The sequence below is a fragment of the Solea senegalensis genome, linkage group LG1 (assembly GCF_019176455.1).
Source record: "Solea senegalensis isolate Sse05_10M linkage group LG1, IFAPA_SoseM_1, whole genome shotgun sequence".
Lineage (NCBI taxonomy): Eukaryota > Metazoa > Chordata > Actinopteri > Pleuronectiformes > Soleidae > Solea > Solea senegalensis.
In genome coordinates, this window is record NC_058021.1 from 25,652,288 (window position 1) to 25,673,213 (window position 20,926).

The following is a 20,926-nucleotide window of genomic DNA, read 5'->3' on the forward strand; positions in this document are numbered from 1 at the left end:
ATCTGCATATTTGAACAGACCCAACATTTTAATGGTGACTTTGATACGATAAATAGCAATACGCAGTGCGGATTGGACGTGGTACTCCGGGGAAGTGCCTAAAACCTCGAGCGTCCCAGAGTACAGCCGAGCCTTATGACGTACTCTAGTCCTCACTCTCTCCCTGGCTTCGGATGTCGTCAATTTTAAGAATCATCTTGACTACCTGAGTAGCCAGTGAGATCTGCTGCTTCTTGCCAATCAGGGTCTCAATCACATGTTGCTGCTTCATGTCTGTGAAGAGGCAAACAAAAAAAATACTCAGTATACCATCCTGCTTTGACATGGACCTGTGCTCGTCCACTAGATTAGATGTAGAACATATCCAGAATATAATTTTAGATAACTGCATTCCTTACCATTGGTGTTATTGTGCAGACAGTCGATGCCTAAGAAGGGGTTGTTCTCTTTGACCTGTCTGGCTCTGATCTCTGTCATGGTCTGGATGGGGTTTAGCCCACTGTTCTCAGCCAACGCCATTGGGACTACCTCGAGAGCGTCAGCAAATGCCCTCATAGCATACTGCTCCAATGATGGACACTAAAAAGGAAAGAAGCATATGTTAATAGAGGATTTAGGCTGCAACAGAAGAATTATTGTCTTAGCACCTTTGGTGCTCATCACCTTGTCTGCAGCCTGGTTGACAGAGAGTGAACATGAAATCTCTGAAGCTCCTCCTCCGTACACAATGCGATTATCTCTGACCAGGTTGCGAATTACACACAGAGCATCATGGAGAGCACGCTTGGCCTCTTCAATGATCTATAAATGGCAGATAAAACAAAAACATCAGAGACAGAGCATCATCAACATACACTTTACAGTTTACAGTTAACAGCTACACCTGTGCTTACCATTTTGTTGCCTCCACGGATGAAAATAGTTACTGCCCTGGTGTTTTTGCATTCCTGGATAACCAGCATGCGATCCTTTGTAGTACCAAAGGAGATCTCTTTCACCACACCAGCTGTGCCAAGTTTTTCTGGCGTCAGCTCACAGAACCTCGGCACGATGCGCCCTCCTGTGGCGATGGCAATCAACTGTAGATGAACACAACAGACACGGTGTCACTTTACACTAATGATCAAGCAGTTCTGTACACTTTCTGCTTTTTGACGCCATATGGTTGCAATACGCATGACTGATTTGGGTAATGAAGCAAGTGAAAATAGTTTATTAAGAATGATATTCTGTCAAATTAGTTCTGTCATGCGGCAAATGTCTCTCACCTCAATCTCAGGCCCTCCAACCCAGCGCACAGCCGGAAGCTCATTCTGCAGCAGAAGGTGGTTGGCTTCATCATCAAAGCCCCACTGACAGATGGCCAAGTTGGCCCCATTACTTTTGACCTAAGAAAGAAATTAACATGTAAATAATCATATGTACTAGTGTATATGGGGGTACTTATAACATCCAGTTAGCATAGATACTGTAGTACTAACCTGCTGGATCATCTCCTCAAACTTCTCCTTTTCATATTTCTGGAGTGCTTTATAGTCCTCCACAGAGGTCACATCCAACTTATGCTTGGTCTTTGGCTTAGGAGGCTCAAACGGGCAGGTGAGGATAGCAATTTTAACATCTTTCAGAACCTGAATGGTGACAAACAATAACTGATGTCAGCGTACTTTTCCAACAATCATAAGTGAAACTTATCATATGGCTGCAGTACTATAAAGAATGTGTCCTTAAGAGTTGTGGCTCATATACGCCGTTGTTTGGTTTTATTTTACTTATGTCACTCTTCAATACATGTAGAACCTAGATTCAAATACAATTAATCCATATGTACTGCAACTGTATGATTCCAGTGTCATTAACATCCTGAGAATTTCCTTTTGCTCATACCTTGGGCATCTGAGGGTGGCTGAACTCCTTGTCCACTATGACTCCCTTGATGAGCTGTGTGTCCTCCAGCTTGCCTCCCACCTTGCCCTCCATCTTGATGAGCTCAAAGTCAACATCTTTTCTTTCCATGTCAGCGACAGTGAGGATGGCATTTACTGCGATTTCTGCCATCTGTCTGTGGCACCGGTTGATACTGAAAGACAACACACCACATAATTAATAGATGTATACACATTGGCAAACCTTATCTCTCATCTCTACATCTCAACTAAGTACTTGTAGTTCTAATTAGACATGACTTAATAATTTTTCTATATTTACTTGTCAGTTAAGCTATCAAACAGTTCATTTTAATGTTTATTGTCTCAAAGACTCACACTTTGGATCCCAATGTTGTCATGGCTGTCCGAACGAGTGGTTCTGTGTTGTTGGGATCAAAGGGGAAGGTTTCTGCAATTTTGTCCAGCTGCTCGATGGCGATGCGTGCAGCCTGGTCATAACCGTCAGAGATCCTGATGGGGTGGATTCCACGGTCCAGCAATTGCTCTGCCTGCTCCAGGAGAGCCCCAGCCAGCACTGAGGAGTAAAACAAACATTACAAAATGCTAATATAATAAGAAAGTGCTTATAATGACCACATACATTTGATATGCTTGGTGCACAGTTTACATCACTGCCGCATGGTGCAGTTTGGATGAATCAACAAACAAGAAACTCCAGTGGTCTTTAAGATATTTTTTACATTATAATACTAGTGGTCTTTCCATCTATCTTATGTAGCATAAATGATGATGGGTTAACCCAAGTGAGGAACCACAAATGCATGCAGTCAAAAGGATCTTTACAGTGACCACAAAAACACCACCAAGTACATTTTGAGGGGATTCTTGGAATTTGAAAAGGGATGTGCCAAAGGAAATAGAAGGCAGTTAAACACCAAGAACTGACATTCATACAGCTTTGTGGCTAAAAGAAAAAAAAACCCAGCCCCCCTTCTCATACCAACAACTCCAGTGGTTCCATCACCAATCTCATCATCCTGGGACTTTGACAGTTCCACCATAAGTTTAGCAATCTGGTGGTCCACATCCATCATGCTGAGAATAGTTGCTCCATCATTGGTGACAGTGACTTCTCCATCCTTGTCAACCATCATCTTGTCAAGACCTGAACGCAAACATAATGTAGTGTGACGTTTGTGATAAGGTTTATTTAGAACAACACCAATGTTCAGTCGGATTAAACACGAGGCATAATTGTGCGAATGTAAGTGATTATCACTCACCATTTGGTCCCAAGGATGTCTTAAGCGTAGACGCAACTGCCTTGGCTGCCATAATGTGAGACTGCAAAACACAAACATTGCATTCGGTTTAATATTAAACGAGACCGTAGTCTTTATGTTAACACAAATACAGACGGAAGTTGCCGTAAGTGCGAATGTCAGCAGAGAACAGTGAAAAGCTATGCATCACTCATGGCCTGCGCTATAGAGGAACAGCCCCACATTAACGCCTCACAGGAAGCACATGGGCCGCCTGCTAGCGTGGCTAGCTAATCCCTAAATCGTAATTATCTCGCAACGTCATCTTGACATGCCATTTAACTATGCACCCTTGAATATGAACAGAGTGCGAACATACATGATATATTCGAAACAATTTACATCCCCGACATCATGCAACTAACGGCAGATTGGCAGCTTGCTAACCAGCATGCTGCTACTTATCCAGCTAGCCCATTGTACCTTCAATGCGTCAGATCCCGTTAGCCGTGTCTTCTTATCTTGGTCTTTAATGATGATAAAAGGCCTCCCATACTCATCGAAAGCTAGTGTCCCCAAAGAGGACATGTTGACCGTTTGACTGCGACACTTAACAAGAGTTTAACTGATAAAATGTTGAGTTTTTTGGTGAAAATCTGGGGTGAGGTTGAGCTGAGTGCCTGAGAGTCTGCCGGCTACTTCTGGAAGGCTCCACGGGCGGGGAGGGCGGAACCAAGTATTGTTCAGCGTGTTTTAAAGTGAATCGTATTAACAACCTATTGTCCAGAATGAAAATAAATACAGTTGGTTAAGACACACTGTGATGATACGTAATTATAATTTCGATAATTTCACACATTATAGACAAATGTTTGAGATTAAAAATGTCTTAAGTTATATGGTTTCTTCCGATTACGTTCAATCGTACTCCACTGTGATCTCGCGTGAAGTCCGCTGGTGCTACAATTCTATGGGAGAGTGTGTACTCGACTGAATTTCTTCAACAAAAGGTACACAATACATAAACTCTTACTGTATTCACTTATGTTCTATGGTATTATATTGTTAGATGTAGTTTGGGTGTTAGCTCGGTGTTTCTGCAGAAAACGACAACGTGCGTTACACGTTGCAGACCAGCAGACCAGGTTTGTTTAAAGGAACTGGTTACAAGTAGAGGCTAAATATAAATAACTCTCATATCTTGGTCGAGTGGCTGCTTTCAAGGTAGATGATGATAGAATAATAACTATGTCCCCTCCATGTGCCGTCAGCCGAATGCTTGTCAAACCTCAAACCTGACGCAACGTTGGGACACTGAATGCTGGCGTTCAGGACTGCTGTGTCTAAGAAGGTTGTTTTGTGGCAGTCTGTTTGTAGCCTGACACATACCGAGATTTGTAGGTAAGCAGAGATAAAGGGAAAACACAGCTGGTCAAATCACTGTGTAATTGTTGATAGCAGTTTACGACGAGTTTGTTTTTATTACTTGTCTTTCATGTCTTTCAAATGTCACCTTACCTGTCTAATTATGCTTTTGATTGTCCTGCAAAACAGTGTGTATGTGTGTATATATATATATATATATATATATACATATCAAAAATAGTAAAGTATATATACTCTGCTGTCATTATATAATATATTATGTAATACATTACATACATATTACATACACATACACACACATATATACATTTTTTTTATATTTATATATATATATATATATATATATACAATGTATATATATATATATATATAGTATAGATTCACATTTTATTTTGCTTTCGATCATGATTTAGTGTTTTATGTTCTTGCTGTATCCCTTCACCCTGTGAAGCACTTTAGTCAACCCTGGTGGTTTTTAAATGTGCTATAGAAATAAAGTTTAATTTACTTGACTTAGCTTCATGTCGATGTGCATGAAATGAATACATTAATTATTTAGTAGGATTAGGGTATAATCCACCGATTTTGCCTAACTAAAACAAAACTAGGTAACTTAACGTTTTAATTTCAAGAATTGTAGAAGTAAATTTTTGACTTCACATTGGTCGGTCAGTCGGTTGAGAAAGGCATCTTTGATAGTACAGTTATGGCTTCATTCCATTCAGCTGCCCCAGTCTCAGGGTTCTGGTGTTGTGCATGCTTAGTTTACTGAGACACTGAACAAAGTGAAGCCTTTATTAAAGGCACTTAAAACATGTTTTTCTAATGTATGTGGTGAATAATTCAGGAATACATTAATGTAGTTTTCCTGGATGTTCCAGCATGCCCTGTGAAGTGCAGCCCCGGTTCCTGGTTCTATACGGGTCTCAGAAGGGCCAAGCCCAGTCCATCGCAGAGGGGATAGTGGAGGAGGCTCAAGATCATGGGCTGGTAGCAGAACTCAGCTGCTTGAACCAGACTGAGAAGGTAGTTTTTAAGAACACTTTTTGTGAAGCAGAGTTGTTTGATACACCAATTATAATTTTCTTTCCCCTTTTGATTTGTGAGGATATTAATCTGATAGATGTTCATATGGTCTGTGGAAAAAACCAATGATTGCTTTATTATATGACTGGTTCCAGTTCAATTTGGAGAAAGAGAATGCTCCTGTGGTCTTTATTGTGTCAACTACTGGAGATGGGGAGCCACCAGACAATGCCCTCCAATTTGTAAAGCACATGAAGAAGAAGACCCTTTCCACTGACCACTATAAACACCTTCGCTATACACTCTTAGGTAAATTTAATGCATTACATGAGTGTCTACCTTTTTTGCGGACCACGTGCAAATATGTGCACTTATCCTCAACATATTAGTGTAAGCATTACAATGCAGAGCTGTGTGCTTTGTATACTTTCTAAACATCTTTGTCTGCCTGCTCCAGCTTTAGGAGACACAAACTATGCAAATTTCTGTAACTGCGGAAAGACAATTGAACGTCGTCTTCAGGAACTTGGAGCCGAACAGTTCTATAATACAGGCTATGCAGATGATGGTGTAGGGTAAGTTCTGCGGCGACCTTTACAGCTGCCCACTTTAACCTGCCCACACAAATGTAGCCCATACAAAATAGAATGTCTGTCTCTTCTTTTTATTTTATTGCTGTTATTTCATCACCTTATGGACTCGTCTCTCTCCCCAGGCTAGAGGTGGTTGTGGACCCCTGGCTCGAAGGACTGTGGAAAGCTATCAAAGAAGCCTTATCAAAAATGGCTTCTGACAGAATTGCTCTGTTGAAAGAGGATGCTGGGAGTTCATCAAAGGAAACTCCTGATTCATACACACCAAATGTCCAACTTAACCTCCTAAGCCTTAGTGACCAACAGGACTGCCATATAGTCAGAGCATCTGCTGACACGGACTCCAAATATGCAACTGCTGATTCGATTCCTGCTTCTGCCACACAAACTGCTATTTCAGATCTCAGCTGTGATCCTACTGCAGGAATCCCAGTGTCGGTGCCCCAGACTATTGCCACTGCCAATGCTTCTATATCAGCGCTGGACACACAGACGGAGTATGCTGGAGATCCCCAGGCAGCCTCACTTTCACGCTCTCTGCCCCCGCTGTCAGAGTCTTCTCTTAATGTTCCTGCTCTTCCTCCTCCCTACCTGGACGTCTCACTTCAGGATGTAGACACTGTAGAACAGGTGAATGATGTTGGTCATAAAACCAGTATTTGTGCCATACAATACCTGTCGTCTCACAATTTCTATATTTCTTTACAGAATATTGGACGATTAAACAATGAAAGTCTTATTGAGGTCCCGATACACAGGGCAGTTCAACTGACCAGAGGAGATTCAGTCAAGACGGCCGTCCTCTTAGAGTTGGACATCTCTGTAGGTTTTGACAGAATAATGTCAATACTTTGTTTCTAAACCTGCAGTATGGAAGCATGGAGTTTGGTTAGATTTTGGTTGCAGCTTAAATTTAAGATGCTTCTCCTTTATCCTAAGGCTCACCCGGAGATGTTTTTTGAGCCCGGGGATTCGTTTGATGTGTTCTGTCCAAACAGAGCCACAGAGGTGGAGGCGATGCTCCACAGATTGGGTCTTCAGGACAAGAGGAACCACCGTGTCCACGTGTCTCTGAAAAAGGAGACTAAGAAAAAAGGTACATGTCATCCCTTATGTGATGACGGTGCACTGTAGACTAATGCTTGTATTGAAGAAAAACCTTATTTACCGACATCATGTTAATTTTCTCATATCCTGTGCTCCCTGGCTGCAGGTGCTCAGGTGCCATCCTACATCCCTCAGAACATTTCATTGCTGTATTTATTCACATGGTGTCTAGAGATCAGAAGCGTTCCTAAGAAGGTAGTGTACATTATGTTCAGACATTGCTCTGCAACTACTGACTTGCATATAAATTGCATCAGCCCAGCTAATTTTGCACTGTGGCATCCTGACCTGTTCTTGTTGTGTTTTGTCTTAGTTTGTATATTTCCTTACCTTTCATCTTAAGTGTGTTTTTTTGTTTGTCAAGAGCTCACTGCTTTTATTTGTACTGTCAAAAGCTGAGAAAGCAGTACATTACGTTTCATCCTCATGTATTTATGTGTACCTGTTCGTACTGAAATAACATATCAGGACAATATCTGGAGCAGAAATATTTGCGTGGGTCCACAGTTTGGTTTAATGAGCTCAGATGGACTTGATGAATTTACTTAATCTTGACCCAAGGCTGAAATAATTATTAAACTTGCCTGGTTGTCGTCCAGAGGTTTAGATTAAAAGACTTTGAAGGCGTGAAACATGGCCACCTTGATTTTTACCACTTTTCTTACTCTTTGTCCTCTTTTTTAAGTTCAGTTTTGAAAATTAATGTATTTTTGTTCAGCATTGAGTTCTCGCACTATATTATTTTATACCATAACTTTATTTCCTACAGCCAGTAGATGCGTCTGCAGTTCATTGGCTTTTGTGAACAGTGTACTAAATGACAAAAATAACGACCATTTGTAAGATGTCAACTTATGGTAGCAATCCAGGCGATCATTTAACAGTTACACTTATTTTAATATTATAATAAATATCATAACATATGTTACACAGCAGTGTAGCAGGACATAATAAAATAGCGGTACCTTTTCAACATTTCAACGTCAGTCTGAATTATGGTTAGTATCAGTCTTGGTCTGTTGTGTTTATAAGACTTACTCTTGGTCCTTTTTCTCCCGTGTTATTAAGTCGCTGCACAGAAATTGATTGCTTCAGGTCACAGTGTTGTCTACAGACTTACAAGGCAGTAGAAGGGTTTTATTTTACAATGCCCGTCTCTGTAGTGAGAGCAGTTAATCTGTTTTACCAAAGCATTTACAACACCTATAATTTTTATAACCCTTACTCGTGATTTTTGTAGGAGAGTGGAAGATAATACAATCCCCAATAATACTGTATGTGCATTGGCATCATACACATGTAGACGTAATTGACCGACCCACCATTTCAGCTGAGACGAATGCTCGAATATATTACTGGTTCCTTCTGGAGACTCTGACATTTCCAGTCACATTAGTTTGGCACTAGTCAAATCCTGGTAAAATGCTGGCAGTACTGGATAAATTGGAAGATGAGGGCAATAATTCTTCCAGTACAAGCTCCAAGAATGTGCTACTAATCTCTGCATATGTGCACTCATAACCCAAAATGAATCACTGAAATTCTCCAGAACACTTGGCATGACAGATATTTAGAGGTTCTTATTACCCGCTCCAATTGATTAATGGCTGCAGAACAAAGTTGAATAACTCTCAATGTTTAGTAGTGGCTCCATTTCTGCACAAAGACTTTAATCTTGTATTTGAATTATCTGCCTACAAAAAGAATGATAAACAATTATCAATTAAATGTCACTTACCAAGTGCAGGATGTCTTCTGTAGATTTAGCATATGAATTGTTTTTGATGAATTTGCCAAAGGATTAAATGAATGCCTCTTCCCTCCATTAATTTCCCACGTTGATTGAAAAGCATTTAAAAGCTAAGTGACAGTTTTACCGGGGCAGAAAGCGCATATTAAATTGTCTACATTCTAGAGCCGGGTTAATGCCAAGGTCTACCTTTTCATTTACTTAGAAAACTTTCAAAGTTTCACCTTTTATGTTGCCTGTGCACAGTGTGGCACTTAAGTTTTTTCCTGTAGGAAATTTACAACCTGACTTAGTTTTTTGTTTTTTTTACAGTGGTGAATAAGCAACTTCACATACAATTTCTCTCTCTCTCTGTCAGGCATTTCTACGAGCGCTGGTGGAGCATACTGGGGACAGTGTGCAGAGGAGGAGACTGCAGGAGCTCTGCAGTAAACAAGGTGCCGCAGATTACAACCTGCATGTGAGAGACCTGAGCCTCAGTGTTCTGGAGCTTCTCACTGTCTTCCCGTCCTGCTCGCCTCCTCTCCGCCTCCTCATAGGTCAGAATCACTGCTGTCTCACTCTGTCATCAGGTCCATATTTGTGTGAGAAAATAATATGACACATATACCAATACAATTTAGCTACTTTACATGTTGTAAACACATTTGTGGCATTTATAAAACATAGTTTTTCACAGTTTTACTGCTCCCTTTAAGAAGAAACACCCAGTTCACAGATTGCGCTGTATTTAAACATTTTTTCCCAGTAATTTTGACCATTATTGAGTATTGTAAAAGTCCGTCCCTTGAAAATGTACTTTCTGCTAAATGTTTATATAACAAGCTGCAGAAAACCCCACTTTAAATTGCAGAATCTTATCAAACATTAAGTTTGTTTTACTGCTTTATCGTCAAGTTGCAACACACATTCACTAACTTATGAGTCAGTCTAATATCCTGGCATATTGAAGATGATTTTCATTTTGTTTTATTCATGTTGCTCATAATAGATTCACATTTAATTAAAATCAGTCTTTTTTATCGTCTTAAACAAAGGGGGAATTAGAGTGATTGGGAGTGTGAGTGGGATTTTAATTGTACAAAATATCACTGGAGTAATTTATTTCATCAAAAGTTATTTATCTTTCAAAACACCTCAGGTTATATTTGCCATGTATATTGGTCTGTTTGGTTAATTTTCAACCAGTAGGGGTCACTGTAGCTTCAGTAAATAGAGCTTGGTTTCCACAGTCTTCAGGCTGAGTATGTGAGTGGGTAATTTTTTTTTGTCTCAAGTCCATCTTGCTCCAGTATCTTTTGCTGTGATTATGACGCCACTGTTGTAGCTTTTAGTAGTTTAGTCGTTTGATTATCTACCTCCCTCTGAGCCAGCTGTTGTAAAACTACCCTTTTTTTCTCAGCTCACTGAGACTGCTGGCTGGTCATTCACTGCCAATTCAATAGGTTTTGACTGAAACTTATCAGACAGTGAAATGATTTGGCTTCAGCTTTATATACAAGTTGTGTTGTCCTCTAAAACAGCTGTGTCACAGCTCTTGGCCTGCCCCAAAGTCAGTTATTTCCGGCCTTCCTGCCAACCACAGCACCTTTTTCCGTGGTGCAGAAATTGGCAATCGGGCTGATCGTGCCCCAGTGAAAAATGTCGAGCTGGAGGCCCTTTGGGGCAACAGCTGTTATTTGGGGCTTTTTTTCTGTTGAGCTATTGCACTTCGCAAGGACACGAGTGCACAGAGTCACCTTGGGTTATAGGTTAATGGTCAACTCTGACCCAGTGTGTCACTGTTTTTGCACTGTTCTCGGTTCATTACCCGGACCAAAGGGAAGGCGTTGGCTGATCACAGTACAGTTTATGCTGTAATACACCAACTATAAATAAGGAGAGGAGAGATATGTCCAAATTCAAATGCCATTGGCCAAGTGCAGGCAGGGTCTATCGGTAACATGTGGGTAGATTTTGAGAAAGATGCCTCCTACTCACAGTCAGCTCTCTTGGTATGTGGTCCATTGTTTCATATTGTGTGTCAGATTAAAAGTCTCAGGTCATAGCCCAAGGGAACAGAGCACTGTCCACAAGGATCTTTTTCAATTTACTTTATCACAGGGCTCAAATAAAATTGTACCAGTGTGCAGTTTTTTTTTTAACTTTGATTGCCACCTGTGGAAGAAAGTAAACTTAACTAAAGTAAGAAGGAAATCTCTGTATTCTAAGATGCTTTGTTCCTTTGGAGAAGCATGGCGTCCATCCAACCATCCATTTTCTACCGCTTTATCCTCCACATGAGGGTCGCAGGGGGTGCTGTGCCAATCTCAGCTGACATAGAGCGATAGGCGGGTCACACCCTGGACAGAATAGGGCCACATAGACTAACTATTCACTCTCTCAACTACGGTCAATTTAGAGTGTCCAATTTACCTAATCCCCAAATCTGCATGTTTTTGGACTGTGGGAGGAAGCCGGAGAACCCGGAGAAAACCCACACACACACACGGGGAAAACATGCAAACTCCTTGCAGAAAGGTCCTTGTTCCAACCGGGGCTCGAAGAGAAGCATGACATTTAAAATAAATGTTCTGACCACAGCATACAGTATGTACCACATACACCAACGTATTTCCTTTTTATTCAATTACGATTTAAGGCATACCGTGGAAGACATTCAAATGTTTTTTTTGGAAACATCCAAAGTAACCTGAAATTAGCATTTGTAGGCAATGATGAAAACAAATTCTCCTAATACTTTAAAGCTAGCTAACGACCTCTTTGATTTCGTCTGCAGCCAAAGAAACAATCCATATATCTTAAGATGTATAACTCCTCTTCTAAACCACACTGCTATCTAATACAAAAATTGTACCTCCGCTTACAAATTCTGACACAGAGACTTTTGAGATGGAATAGATTACACTGCTGCGCAGTATGATCGATGATACCCGCGAAAATGATCATTTCTGAAAAACATAGCAGGGACCCTGGGACTGTATTTTTTGGAACAGAAAACTTTTTTTTTTAAAAGACATGTTTTAAAGTGTATCCTCGAGCCACTCTCTGCAACAAAATACGTCTTAAACTCAGAAGGCTTTAAAAGTGATATATCCTTTGTATCTCGCAGCAGTATCATAATGGCGCAGTGATGTGAGATGATGGATTGATTGCCTTGTGCTTAAAACATGCCGTGTACTGTACGTGTGATTGAAACGCAGTAACTGGAGCACCGTGAGGCTGCGGACGATTTTGTTTTTAGTCTGTGACACGGTCTTCTCATTGAGAGATTTATGTTTCCCAGTGAAGGATTGCAGAAGATCATGATTAATGATTATTCATTTGATGAAGCAAAAATATTTATCCTCACAGCAACAGGGCGGTTCACTCACTGCCCCTTTTAGAAATGTGTAAAATTGGAATTACTCTTTTATCTATTCTAATGCAGCTTGGTCTTGTTTTGTTTTTTTTTTATGAATTATTTAAAAAATATCTTACATTCCATCGGAACATGTATATTGATTAAATCAAAGCAAGGCCAGTCTGTAATCTTAGCTCTTCAAGTGAAATTGTCCTGTCCTTCATTTCATTGTCTTTTTTTTTTTCTTCGCCATTTTCATGCCTTGTTATATTTAAAGCAGGATCATTTTTTGGTGGCAGCCTCTTGAACACAAGAATACGCCTTTCTTTGTCACATAAGATAAATAAATGTAAAATGTACGGAATAGAATCAGCAAGTAAATCCAAAATAATTACAGACTTTAGTGTTTTTATTCTTAAATATTAGACCTCCATGTATTTAGGTCTCCATGTAGTTTAATGCCAATGCTTCTTTACGCAGGTCATTCTCGAACATCTTTTACCATAACAACACTCTATTTGTAGGATAGCATTGACCCTCTGATAAGGTTGGTAGCCATAACAAATAGCCAGTGTCTCTGTGTCTCATGGTCAGTTAGTCTTAGCAGGACAGAGGTAATGGGATCTACGATGTAAGTCAGTGCCATGTGAGGACATTTGAGTTTAAATACACCTTTCAAATAACGGCAGGCAGAGCAGGGGAGGTATTATACTCTCTGTTGTTTATTTGTGATTACACATATAGCTCACCAAACGTCTGCAAGCGCCCTCACTAGATAACTTTTTTTTTATTACGGCTTTAATATCGAGGAGTAATCCTCTGGTAATACATTCACAAAACCAAAAGATAAACACCACTAACAACAAATTTACTTCTGTATTCCCTTCCAGATTCCATGTGTTTAAACACCCAAAAAATAGCAGAAACAAATGCTTCAAGCCAAAATCTGGACTGAGGTTTTGTTTAATGTTTAAAACATGTTAGCGAGATTTTCTCCAAGACAAAGTCAAGCTGCACAGTGATCATTACACCTGTTATGACCACTCAAAATGTGGTGTTAGTCTATGGGCTTGTTGTTTTTCATGGAAAAAAATTGGTTGTTTTTGCAGACCTTATATTTTTTGGTTGAAAAGCCTTCTTCCAGGATTACTTCCAAGTGTTTCATGCATTCGTTTTTTTTGAAAAAAAAAATAAAAAATTCTCAGCTCTAAGAGACAAAGATAAAGTGGACGTCAAAGTGTGGAGCTGCCTCACTCACACCCTAAGCTGTTAACATGTCAGAGAAATCCAGAAATAGAGGAGAGAGTAGATTCAGTCCAGCTGTTTTTGTCTTTCCAAGCAATTTAGCAGAAAAATGTGATGTGTTATTGTTAGGCCTCAGCTGGCACATATGGTGCAGCCTTACTTTCCCAGGTTCATCTATCATGAAAATACAAATAAAATGTAAGGGATTGCACAGTGACTTTCAATCAAATCTAACAGTATATGGAGGTCACAGCCTTGCAAATGGCGTATCCGGTTGCCATGGCATCAAAAGTTTTCTCTGATTATTGTAAATTTCTCTTGATGTCCCCTCAAAGATGAAATGCACAATGCACATATTACCCAAAAGAGGGCACCTTCATGGCTGGCATTGAAATAAGGTCTGCGTAAGCAATCTGTTTCCTATAGTGGCTCCACATCTGGACACTTGGGATTCCATAACCCTGAGTTTGTAATTTCATAAATATAGAAGTGTGTCCTAGAAACAAGTGTAACCTGGGTGGGAGGATAGATTGGTAGGTAGGACGTCTCAACGGACGGAGATGACTTTCCCTCTCCTGTATTTGACAGATGTCTGTGTAACAAAATCTTGTGCAACAGCAGGATAATTGACAGTTGTGCTTGCTTTTCAGAGCATTTGCCGAAACTGCAGCCCAGGCCTTATTCAGCAGCCAGGTAAGGTGACAGGAGAATACGTGTGGAGGTTACATTTTTGTACCACATACAACAAAACTGTGTTCTTACAGCATCATATGTTTGGAATCACAAGACTGCGTCTGTTTTATTCTTTGCATAAATGATAATGGAGCCCGAAATCTCCCTGGTTTCCAAGCTGCACAATAAGTACACGTTATTTAAAACAAAGGCCTCATTCTGTACTTAAATAATCCATAAAAACAACCTTTTAATCTAGTGATTCTAATGGTGTTTGGATATGGAAATAGTGAAAAAAGATTCTACTACATTTCACTATTTATTAAAAAATCAATTTGCCATACATAATTGTCATGTATCTAAGTCACGGCGACCTAAAGCTGCTGTCAGTGAAATGCTCACGACTTCACGGACGGCAGCTTTAATGGAAAAAAATAAACGTCCCACTCGTTTATCATACTTATTCGTCTTCTTCAGAATACGACTGTACTAATGAGAATATTTTTTTTTTTATTGATGTCACTCGGTTCTCGTTAAGATGCCACATAGTATACGCCACCGTGTTGAGAAGATGCATAATCATGCACTGTTGGCATCGTAGGTTGTTTTTGTTATGGGACATATTTTGCTCGTCCGAATTGTTTACTACTTGACAAGCGAGTTGGAGTGTGCATGATAACATTTATATTGATCCTGCAATATAGGCGGCTCAGAAATGCACGGCTCTACACTGGATTTTGCCAGCCAGCCCCTTCATAGCAGTGGATTAGGCTTTCACATTATCTGACATTTGAGAGGGTTTGTTCCTCAACCAAACATCCAACAAACCAAAAATCTTTATTATTTGGCATTTTAATGTTTCAGATTATTGAAGTATTGAAAAAAAACAACTAATTAAAATGTGTGTTTATTTGACTATCCATCCTTTGTCATGCATTCAAACGTGATCACACCAAGACAGACTCTCTGTATCTCTGTAGGACCTTGTCCTAACACCTCTAACACTTCTTTACCTGATCTCTGACACTCCCTACCACTCACTACATGTATTTCACTGTCTCCTATTGTGCAGAAGCTTTGGTGCTTTGTTTTGCATTAAAGTGCGCGCCAAATAAGCAAATGAAATTGACATGGATTCCATCTGTTTCACCTTGACTGTATCCTCTCGTTTTGCTTTGTTATACTATATGATACTATGCACATATCGCTGTTTATTCTTGAATTAGCTCAGTGATGAGGGAGTTTGAATGAATGGATTGTAAATATTGTATTGCCTTTAGCTAGTTGAGCTTAGCTTAAGTTTCTTTTTTTCCCTCACTTAGCCAGTCATTGATTTGCTCTTCCTGTTAAGCTACTGGCCATTAAATTTGCTTTAAAGCTCATGTGGAACAGCATCATCCAACGAAATGTCAAAACTTCTCCTCTCCTCTCATTAGTCCCTCACTTAGCTGCCTGTGTGTGTGTGTGTGTTTGTGCGCAGGGTATGGAGAACGAACAGGAGGGATGGTGGCTGTAGTTTATCAGATGGTGCAGAAACATTAGAGGCCTACATTATTGATGCTGTGGTCAATAGAGGTCTCCAGTGGCCCGCAGGAACTGCAGAGTGAAAGATGAGTGAGCAAGAGAGAGCTTCAGCCAACAGTGGAGACGGTGGAAGAGGGAGAGAAGGTTTTATTGAAGCAAGACGGACAGAAAGGAAATCATTTTTCCTCAGTAGTAATCAGCTATAGTAGAAAAGTGATTATACGATACGTAAAAGTGATTATTTTGCAGATGAGATATTCCAACCAGGGTAACCTTTATCCTTGGGGAAAGCAAATTGATCTACATATTTGTAGAAAAAGGGGTCTATATATCGATAGAGTATTTATTGTACTGTGCAGTATAATAGGCTGCCAGCTGCAGAAGGTTGACCACACTGGATTCACCCTGTTGTGTTTCAGAGTCCATGATAACTGAGCTGGTTATCACATACACAGAAATAAAAAAGTTTGAAGATTTGCTCTAAAGCTACTCACTACGCTTGATTAAATGAACTTGAAAAAGTTCAACAGACACATGATTGTGATAGATGAAATTCGAAATAGTTTGTGAAAAGGAACAGATGAACGCTTGAAAGAAAAAAAAAATCCTTTTCAAAAGCATAGTATGTGTGGTGCTAATAAGGAGGTACTTCACCTCTGAGTGGCCGAGGCTATTTCAGACAAAAGAAAAACATTTAGTAAATCACAATTTGGTCAATAATTTTTTTTTGAAGATTTTGATGGCTACCGGATCAACAAAACCTCACAGAAAGAATGAAAAAATTATTTTAATTTAGCAAACATCAAGGTCATGCACCTATTTGTGACTGCAATTCATTCGCATCCTCACTGTGTGCATGCTCACTGCTTTGTTCAGCAGTTGAGATCTGGAATTTTTATTGACGTGATCTTTGTCTGAATAATTTGTAGCATTGTTTTCTTGTCTGGAAAATTTACCGCTCCTCGTAGCACCCGTGCCTCTCTGTACCCATCTGCTCTGCCCCTGCTTCTCTGTATTTTACTCAATTTCACACTTCATCTCTGTGAATCTTCCTGCTGTCACCATTTGTGTGTATGTGTCTCTCTCTCTCTCTCTCTCTCACACACACATTGTTATATCACTGCTGTCCTCCTCCATCTCAAACTCCCTGTGTTTCCATCTCTGTAGCTCCCGTCTTAAGCACCCAGGAAAGCTGCATTTTGTCTTCAACGTGGTAGAGTTCCCAGCATGCTATGGGAGGCCTGCTGGGAAACGAGGCTTGTGTACCGGTTGGCTGTTTGACCTCATCAATCGTGGCCTGGTTTTCCCTGGGAAGGCTGAGTGCTCTGACAGCCTGGCTCTGCCTACGGTAATGAGAACACTGGAAAACAGAATGTACAAATTCCGTGAGCTTGTGGTTGACTTACATATTTCTAAGTGTTTAAATTTGCAAGTACAAGAGTTCACAGCTGCTCTTACCGCCGTACCCTCCCACTCATATGAAGAAAAAAATAAAGTCATACCTTTGTAACATTTAGTATTCGAACAAAAATAAAAAAACGGTGGACAGTCCGTTCTCAGTCACAATCCAAGAAGTTCGATGCGGTTTTTTTTATCAGGGCAATTAGGGACTTAGCCAATTACATGTTTCGGCTTGTCTGAAAACACAGTTTTAATGTATGAGATGCTAAAACAGAAAAAAGCTTTAGGCCACTTCAGTGTGGTTGATTAAAATTATTAATTAATTTAAATTAAAGCAAGTAAATCCGCTCCTCCACCGGAGTCTCTACGGATTCCAGTTGGAGCTCACAAGTTTTCTCATTAGTATGTCTTGAAATGTATAAGTAGATCAATTAATAGATTGGCTGGCCCAATGTGATTCCTCAGCATTGTTGTAATTACTCTCATTATTTATATGCTCTCTAATGGCCTCTGACCCTAGATCCATGTGAGTCTGAGAAGCAACTGCTCCTTCAGGCCTCCCTCTGATTTGTCAGTGCCCTTCATCATGATTGGACCAGGTACAGGAGTGGCCCCCTTCATTGGTTTCCTTCAGCAAAGGTATTTGCAAATTAATCAGTATATTTATTTTGTTAACTCACACCATAATGTGACTTTTTTTGGCTTGTCCATGTGTCTGTCCCATTCTTAGAAACGTGGCAGGAATCCTTTCAAATTTGGCACAAACATTAATTTATGGCGCATTTCCACCTGCTCGTCTTGCCTCGGCACAACATGGTTAAGTTCCATTTCCACTAGTGTAGTACCTGGTACTTTTTTTAATACCTGCGTTAATCTCCAACAATTACCAGGTAAATGTTTAAAATCTCAGTATTTGACAGAGGAGTCTGGTGTATTTAGCGTCAGCACTGCTGGTTGCGCTCGGCCAGCCGCATCACAAACCCTGCCACTGTCAGTCCAGTGATCATGGAGGAAGTACTGAATAAATATTTTTAATGAACTGATACTCATGATTCAGTCACACTGAAAACAACTGCTTTACAAGTCACTAGTCCAGGGGTGGCCAACCACTCAGAGACAAAGAGACAAACTGCAAAGAGCCACATCATACACACGGGCACACATGAACATCCCCCCCATCCCTTCCTCTCACTCTCTCTCTGTCTCCCTCACACAGACAGACACAGACCTCTACTCAGCCAGATTTACTGTAAATGTCACACACCGACAGAATGGCTTGCCAAAAAAAATATAAACTCTCCCACTCTGTTAAAAACGTCCTGTTCATCTTCATATTTTCATTTTTCTGTGCATTTTCAGAGCAAACTTCACACTAATTGTTTACTCAACAATGAGGTTTTCCCTCGCTCATGTGCTCGTCTGATATTGAACTAAGGCAAACATGCGTACACATATACATGAAAAAAACTCCCACAAACACATAATTTGATATGAAGGCAAGAGCCACATGAAACTAGGCAAAGAGGCGCATGGGGCTCGGGAGCCACGGGTTGGCCAGGCCTGCACCAGGCCCTCATTTGTGTGTGTGTGTGTAAAGCGAAGTCACGGCAGTTTCATGCAGCCGTGCAGTGATGACCCCGCCCATGTTGAGCAGGTGCTATTTTGTAGTGGAAAACCAACCTAAACCGGTGAGCTGGGACCATAGGTGGAAAAGGGGCTTTGGACTCATGGATGAACTGATTTGATCTTGGAAGGTAATGGTCTTGGTCACTGCCTTTAAAAATGTGATATCTCAGGGACACTATAAGGGGATCCTTTCAGTTTTGGCCCAGTATGTAATTTCTCCCGCAAGAGGTCTCTCCATCAAAACAACAACAAATAACCTACGTAAAACCGTTTTAAATTTACGCGGAGAGCTTTGGTGGCAGAACACGCAGCAAACAGCAATAAGTATATGATCCATTAATGACAAATACTCACAATAACATGAAAAAACAAAAGACCACACACTAGCTAACTAGGAATCCTTTCATTTTGACTCATGAATGAACTGATTTGATCTTGGAAGGTAAAGGTCTTGGTCTTTAAAAAATGTGATATCTCAGGAACACTATGAGGGAATCCTTTCAGTTTTGGCTTGTTGGTAACTTGTTGTTTTTAGAAATAGTAATGCACAAATATTTTTACTGCATCAAAATTCATTTCTTGCAGCCCAATAATGAATATTCATAATGTTCGGGTGATTTGTGTGGAGTGCACATCATCTACAGGTATTTCCAAGTAATCTGCAGAGGCAATTAAAAAAGGACTTGCTCAGAGTCGCCTATAAACCCCACATTATACACGTCTTATAAAACAAAATTAATCTAGTGGCAAGCTCTGTGATTATGTCGGGGATTATTTCAGATGCATCTCAGCAGTGAAGGAAAAAAAAGATCCTCTCCACTTTACACTTGTATGACTTGATATGAAATGAACAGCGAGGAGTCAAGGCAGCACATGGGAGTATTATTGATTTGATGGCATAAGGTTTAGTCGGCAGTGGCCACGTTGTTGGTGTAAATCATTGCTTGTAATTGCTGATGAGCTGCTGCTGTGATATTGATTGTTTGTGCAGTATGTCATAGTTCTCTACAGTCAGTTTAAACGTGGCAGCAAATACTTGAAAATGTGATATTTATTTTAAATTTGAAGGCTAAATCAACATTTCATAAAGATAACTTTCTAGAAGATGAATGTGACCAAAGCCCATTTGTTGAAGCTGGCCCCCTTAGCCACCGCGACTTGTCAGAAAGCGGGGTGAACCTTTTTAGTCAGAGTGACATGTCTGACTCATGGGCGGCTTTGTATAAATGAGGTTGCGCCCCAGTCAACTCCAATTGTCTGTAAATCCCCTGAATGTCTGTTCTGTTGTGGCGGGTGGCGTTGGTGTGTGATTGCATCAGCATCAGCTGAAGTCACGGCGTTGGTGGTGGATTGTCTGAGGAAGCGTGGCCTTCTGGAGGAGGGAGGGAGGGAGGGAGGGTGGGGTTTGCGGCATCGGGATGCAGGAGCACACGATTGGACTGACCTGGTCACACCACTTGCAGACAGCGCGCTCTTATATCGATGACAGTTGAGCCAGAGATACAGAGGCAGTGATATGAACATATCTGTCTTATTTAAATCATTTTGCAATACACATTTAAGCATTTTGTTAACGGTCTGTCCTGCAAACCTTTTATCAGTGGCAAACTAAATGCTCTGTCCTTGTCAGATGTTTGAAAGACATTTTTTTTTTCTATAATACAACTAAGTAATGGCCGGTTTGAACATAAATTTATATTACTGTATTTGTCAAAAGTTTCATGGCATACAACTTTTTTTTGAGTGAGTGGCCGAGCAAGAGAGGGAGGGGTGCAGGTGTGTGAATGTAACTGCATACCTTCTTGGTGCTCCAAGACATATTCTTTTACTAGGGTGGTGAAGTAAATTGCTTGTTTTGCTGCCTCCAGCAGCAGCAGCAACTTAAGCCTGACAACATTTGCAGTGAATTGTTGGTATGGTCCGCGTCAGACTTTGTAAATTCAAAAAACGTCCAAACAACAGACACGGCTCCTCTTTTTGGTACAAATTTGTCCTTGTTGTCCTGTGGTCCAGCTTGTCTAATGCTATTACTGTCACAATTACTTCCTTAGCTAAGCCCCCAGCATGTGCTTTGGTGGTGCAGTCGTGAAAAAAAATCCCCT

The 20,926-nt window shown here is 40.4% G+C and overlaps 2 protein-coding genes across 4 annotated transcripts in view; one reads left to right on the forward strand and one right to left on the reverse strand.

The window, feature by feature from the left end:
* Nucleotides 1-7: 7 nt before the first annotated feature.
* On the reverse strand, nucleotides 8-3,869 carry cct5 (chaperonin containing TCP1, subunit 5 (epsilon)). Its single transcript, XM_044023736.1, has 11 exons — nucleotides 3,635-3,869; nucleotides 3,173-3,233; nucleotides 2,890-3,054; nucleotides 2,265-2,463; nucleotides 1,888-2,080; nucleotides 1,482-1,631; nucleotides 1,269-1,388; nucleotides 894-1,079; nucleotides 664-801; nucleotides 399-579; nucleotides 8-273 (listed from the first exon to the last, which is right to left on the reverse strand). The coding sequence occupies exons 1-11, from the start codon at nucleotides 3,737-3,739 to the stop codon at nucleotides 146-148; spliced, it is 1,626 nt and encodes a 541-aa protein (XP_043879671.1). The 5' UTR covers nucleotides 3,740-3,869; the 3' UTR covers nucleotides 8-145.
* An 85-nt stretch (nucleotides 3,870-3,954) lies between these two features.
* mtrr (5-methyltetrahydrofolate-homocysteine methyltransferase reductase) overlaps nucleotides 3,955-20,926 on the forward strand; it is a 28,748-nt gene continuing 11,776 nt past the window's right edge. Inside the window, exons 1-13 of one of the 3 annotated variants that reach the window (XM_044023706.1) lie at nucleotides 3,955-4,161; nucleotides 4,423-4,552; nucleotides 5,419-5,563; nucleotides 5,719-5,872; nucleotides 6,021-6,138; nucleotides 6,279-6,786; nucleotides 6,865-6,978; nucleotides 7,096-7,252; nucleotides 7,370-7,458; nucleotides 9,372-9,552; nucleotides 14,252-14,294; nucleotides 16,965-17,145; nucleotides 17,719-17,837. In XM_044023706.1, coding sequence (XP_043879641.1) covers nucleotides 4,470-4,552; nucleotides 5,419-5,563; nucleotides 5,719-5,872; nucleotides 6,021-6,138; nucleotides 6,279-6,786; nucleotides 6,865-6,978; nucleotides 7,096-7,252; nucleotides 7,370-7,458; nucleotides 9,372-9,552; nucleotides 14,252-14,294; nucleotides 16,965-17,145; nucleotides 17,719-17,837 — 1,892 coding nt within the window. In that variant the 5' untranslated portion in view covers nucleotides 3,955-4,161; nucleotides 4,423-4,469. Of the gene's footprint in view, nucleotides 4,162-4,422; nucleotides 4,553-5,400; nucleotides 5,564-5,718; nucleotides 5,873-6,020; nucleotides 6,139-6,278; nucleotides 6,787-6,864; nucleotides 6,979-7,095; nucleotides 7,253-7,369; nucleotides 7,459-9,371; nucleotides 9,553-14,251; nucleotides 14,295-16,964; nucleotides 17,146-17,718; nucleotides 17,838-20,926 lie in introns of all 3 variants that reach the window. The other 2 variants (XM_044023724.1, XM_044023716.1) reach the window with 2 other exon arrangements.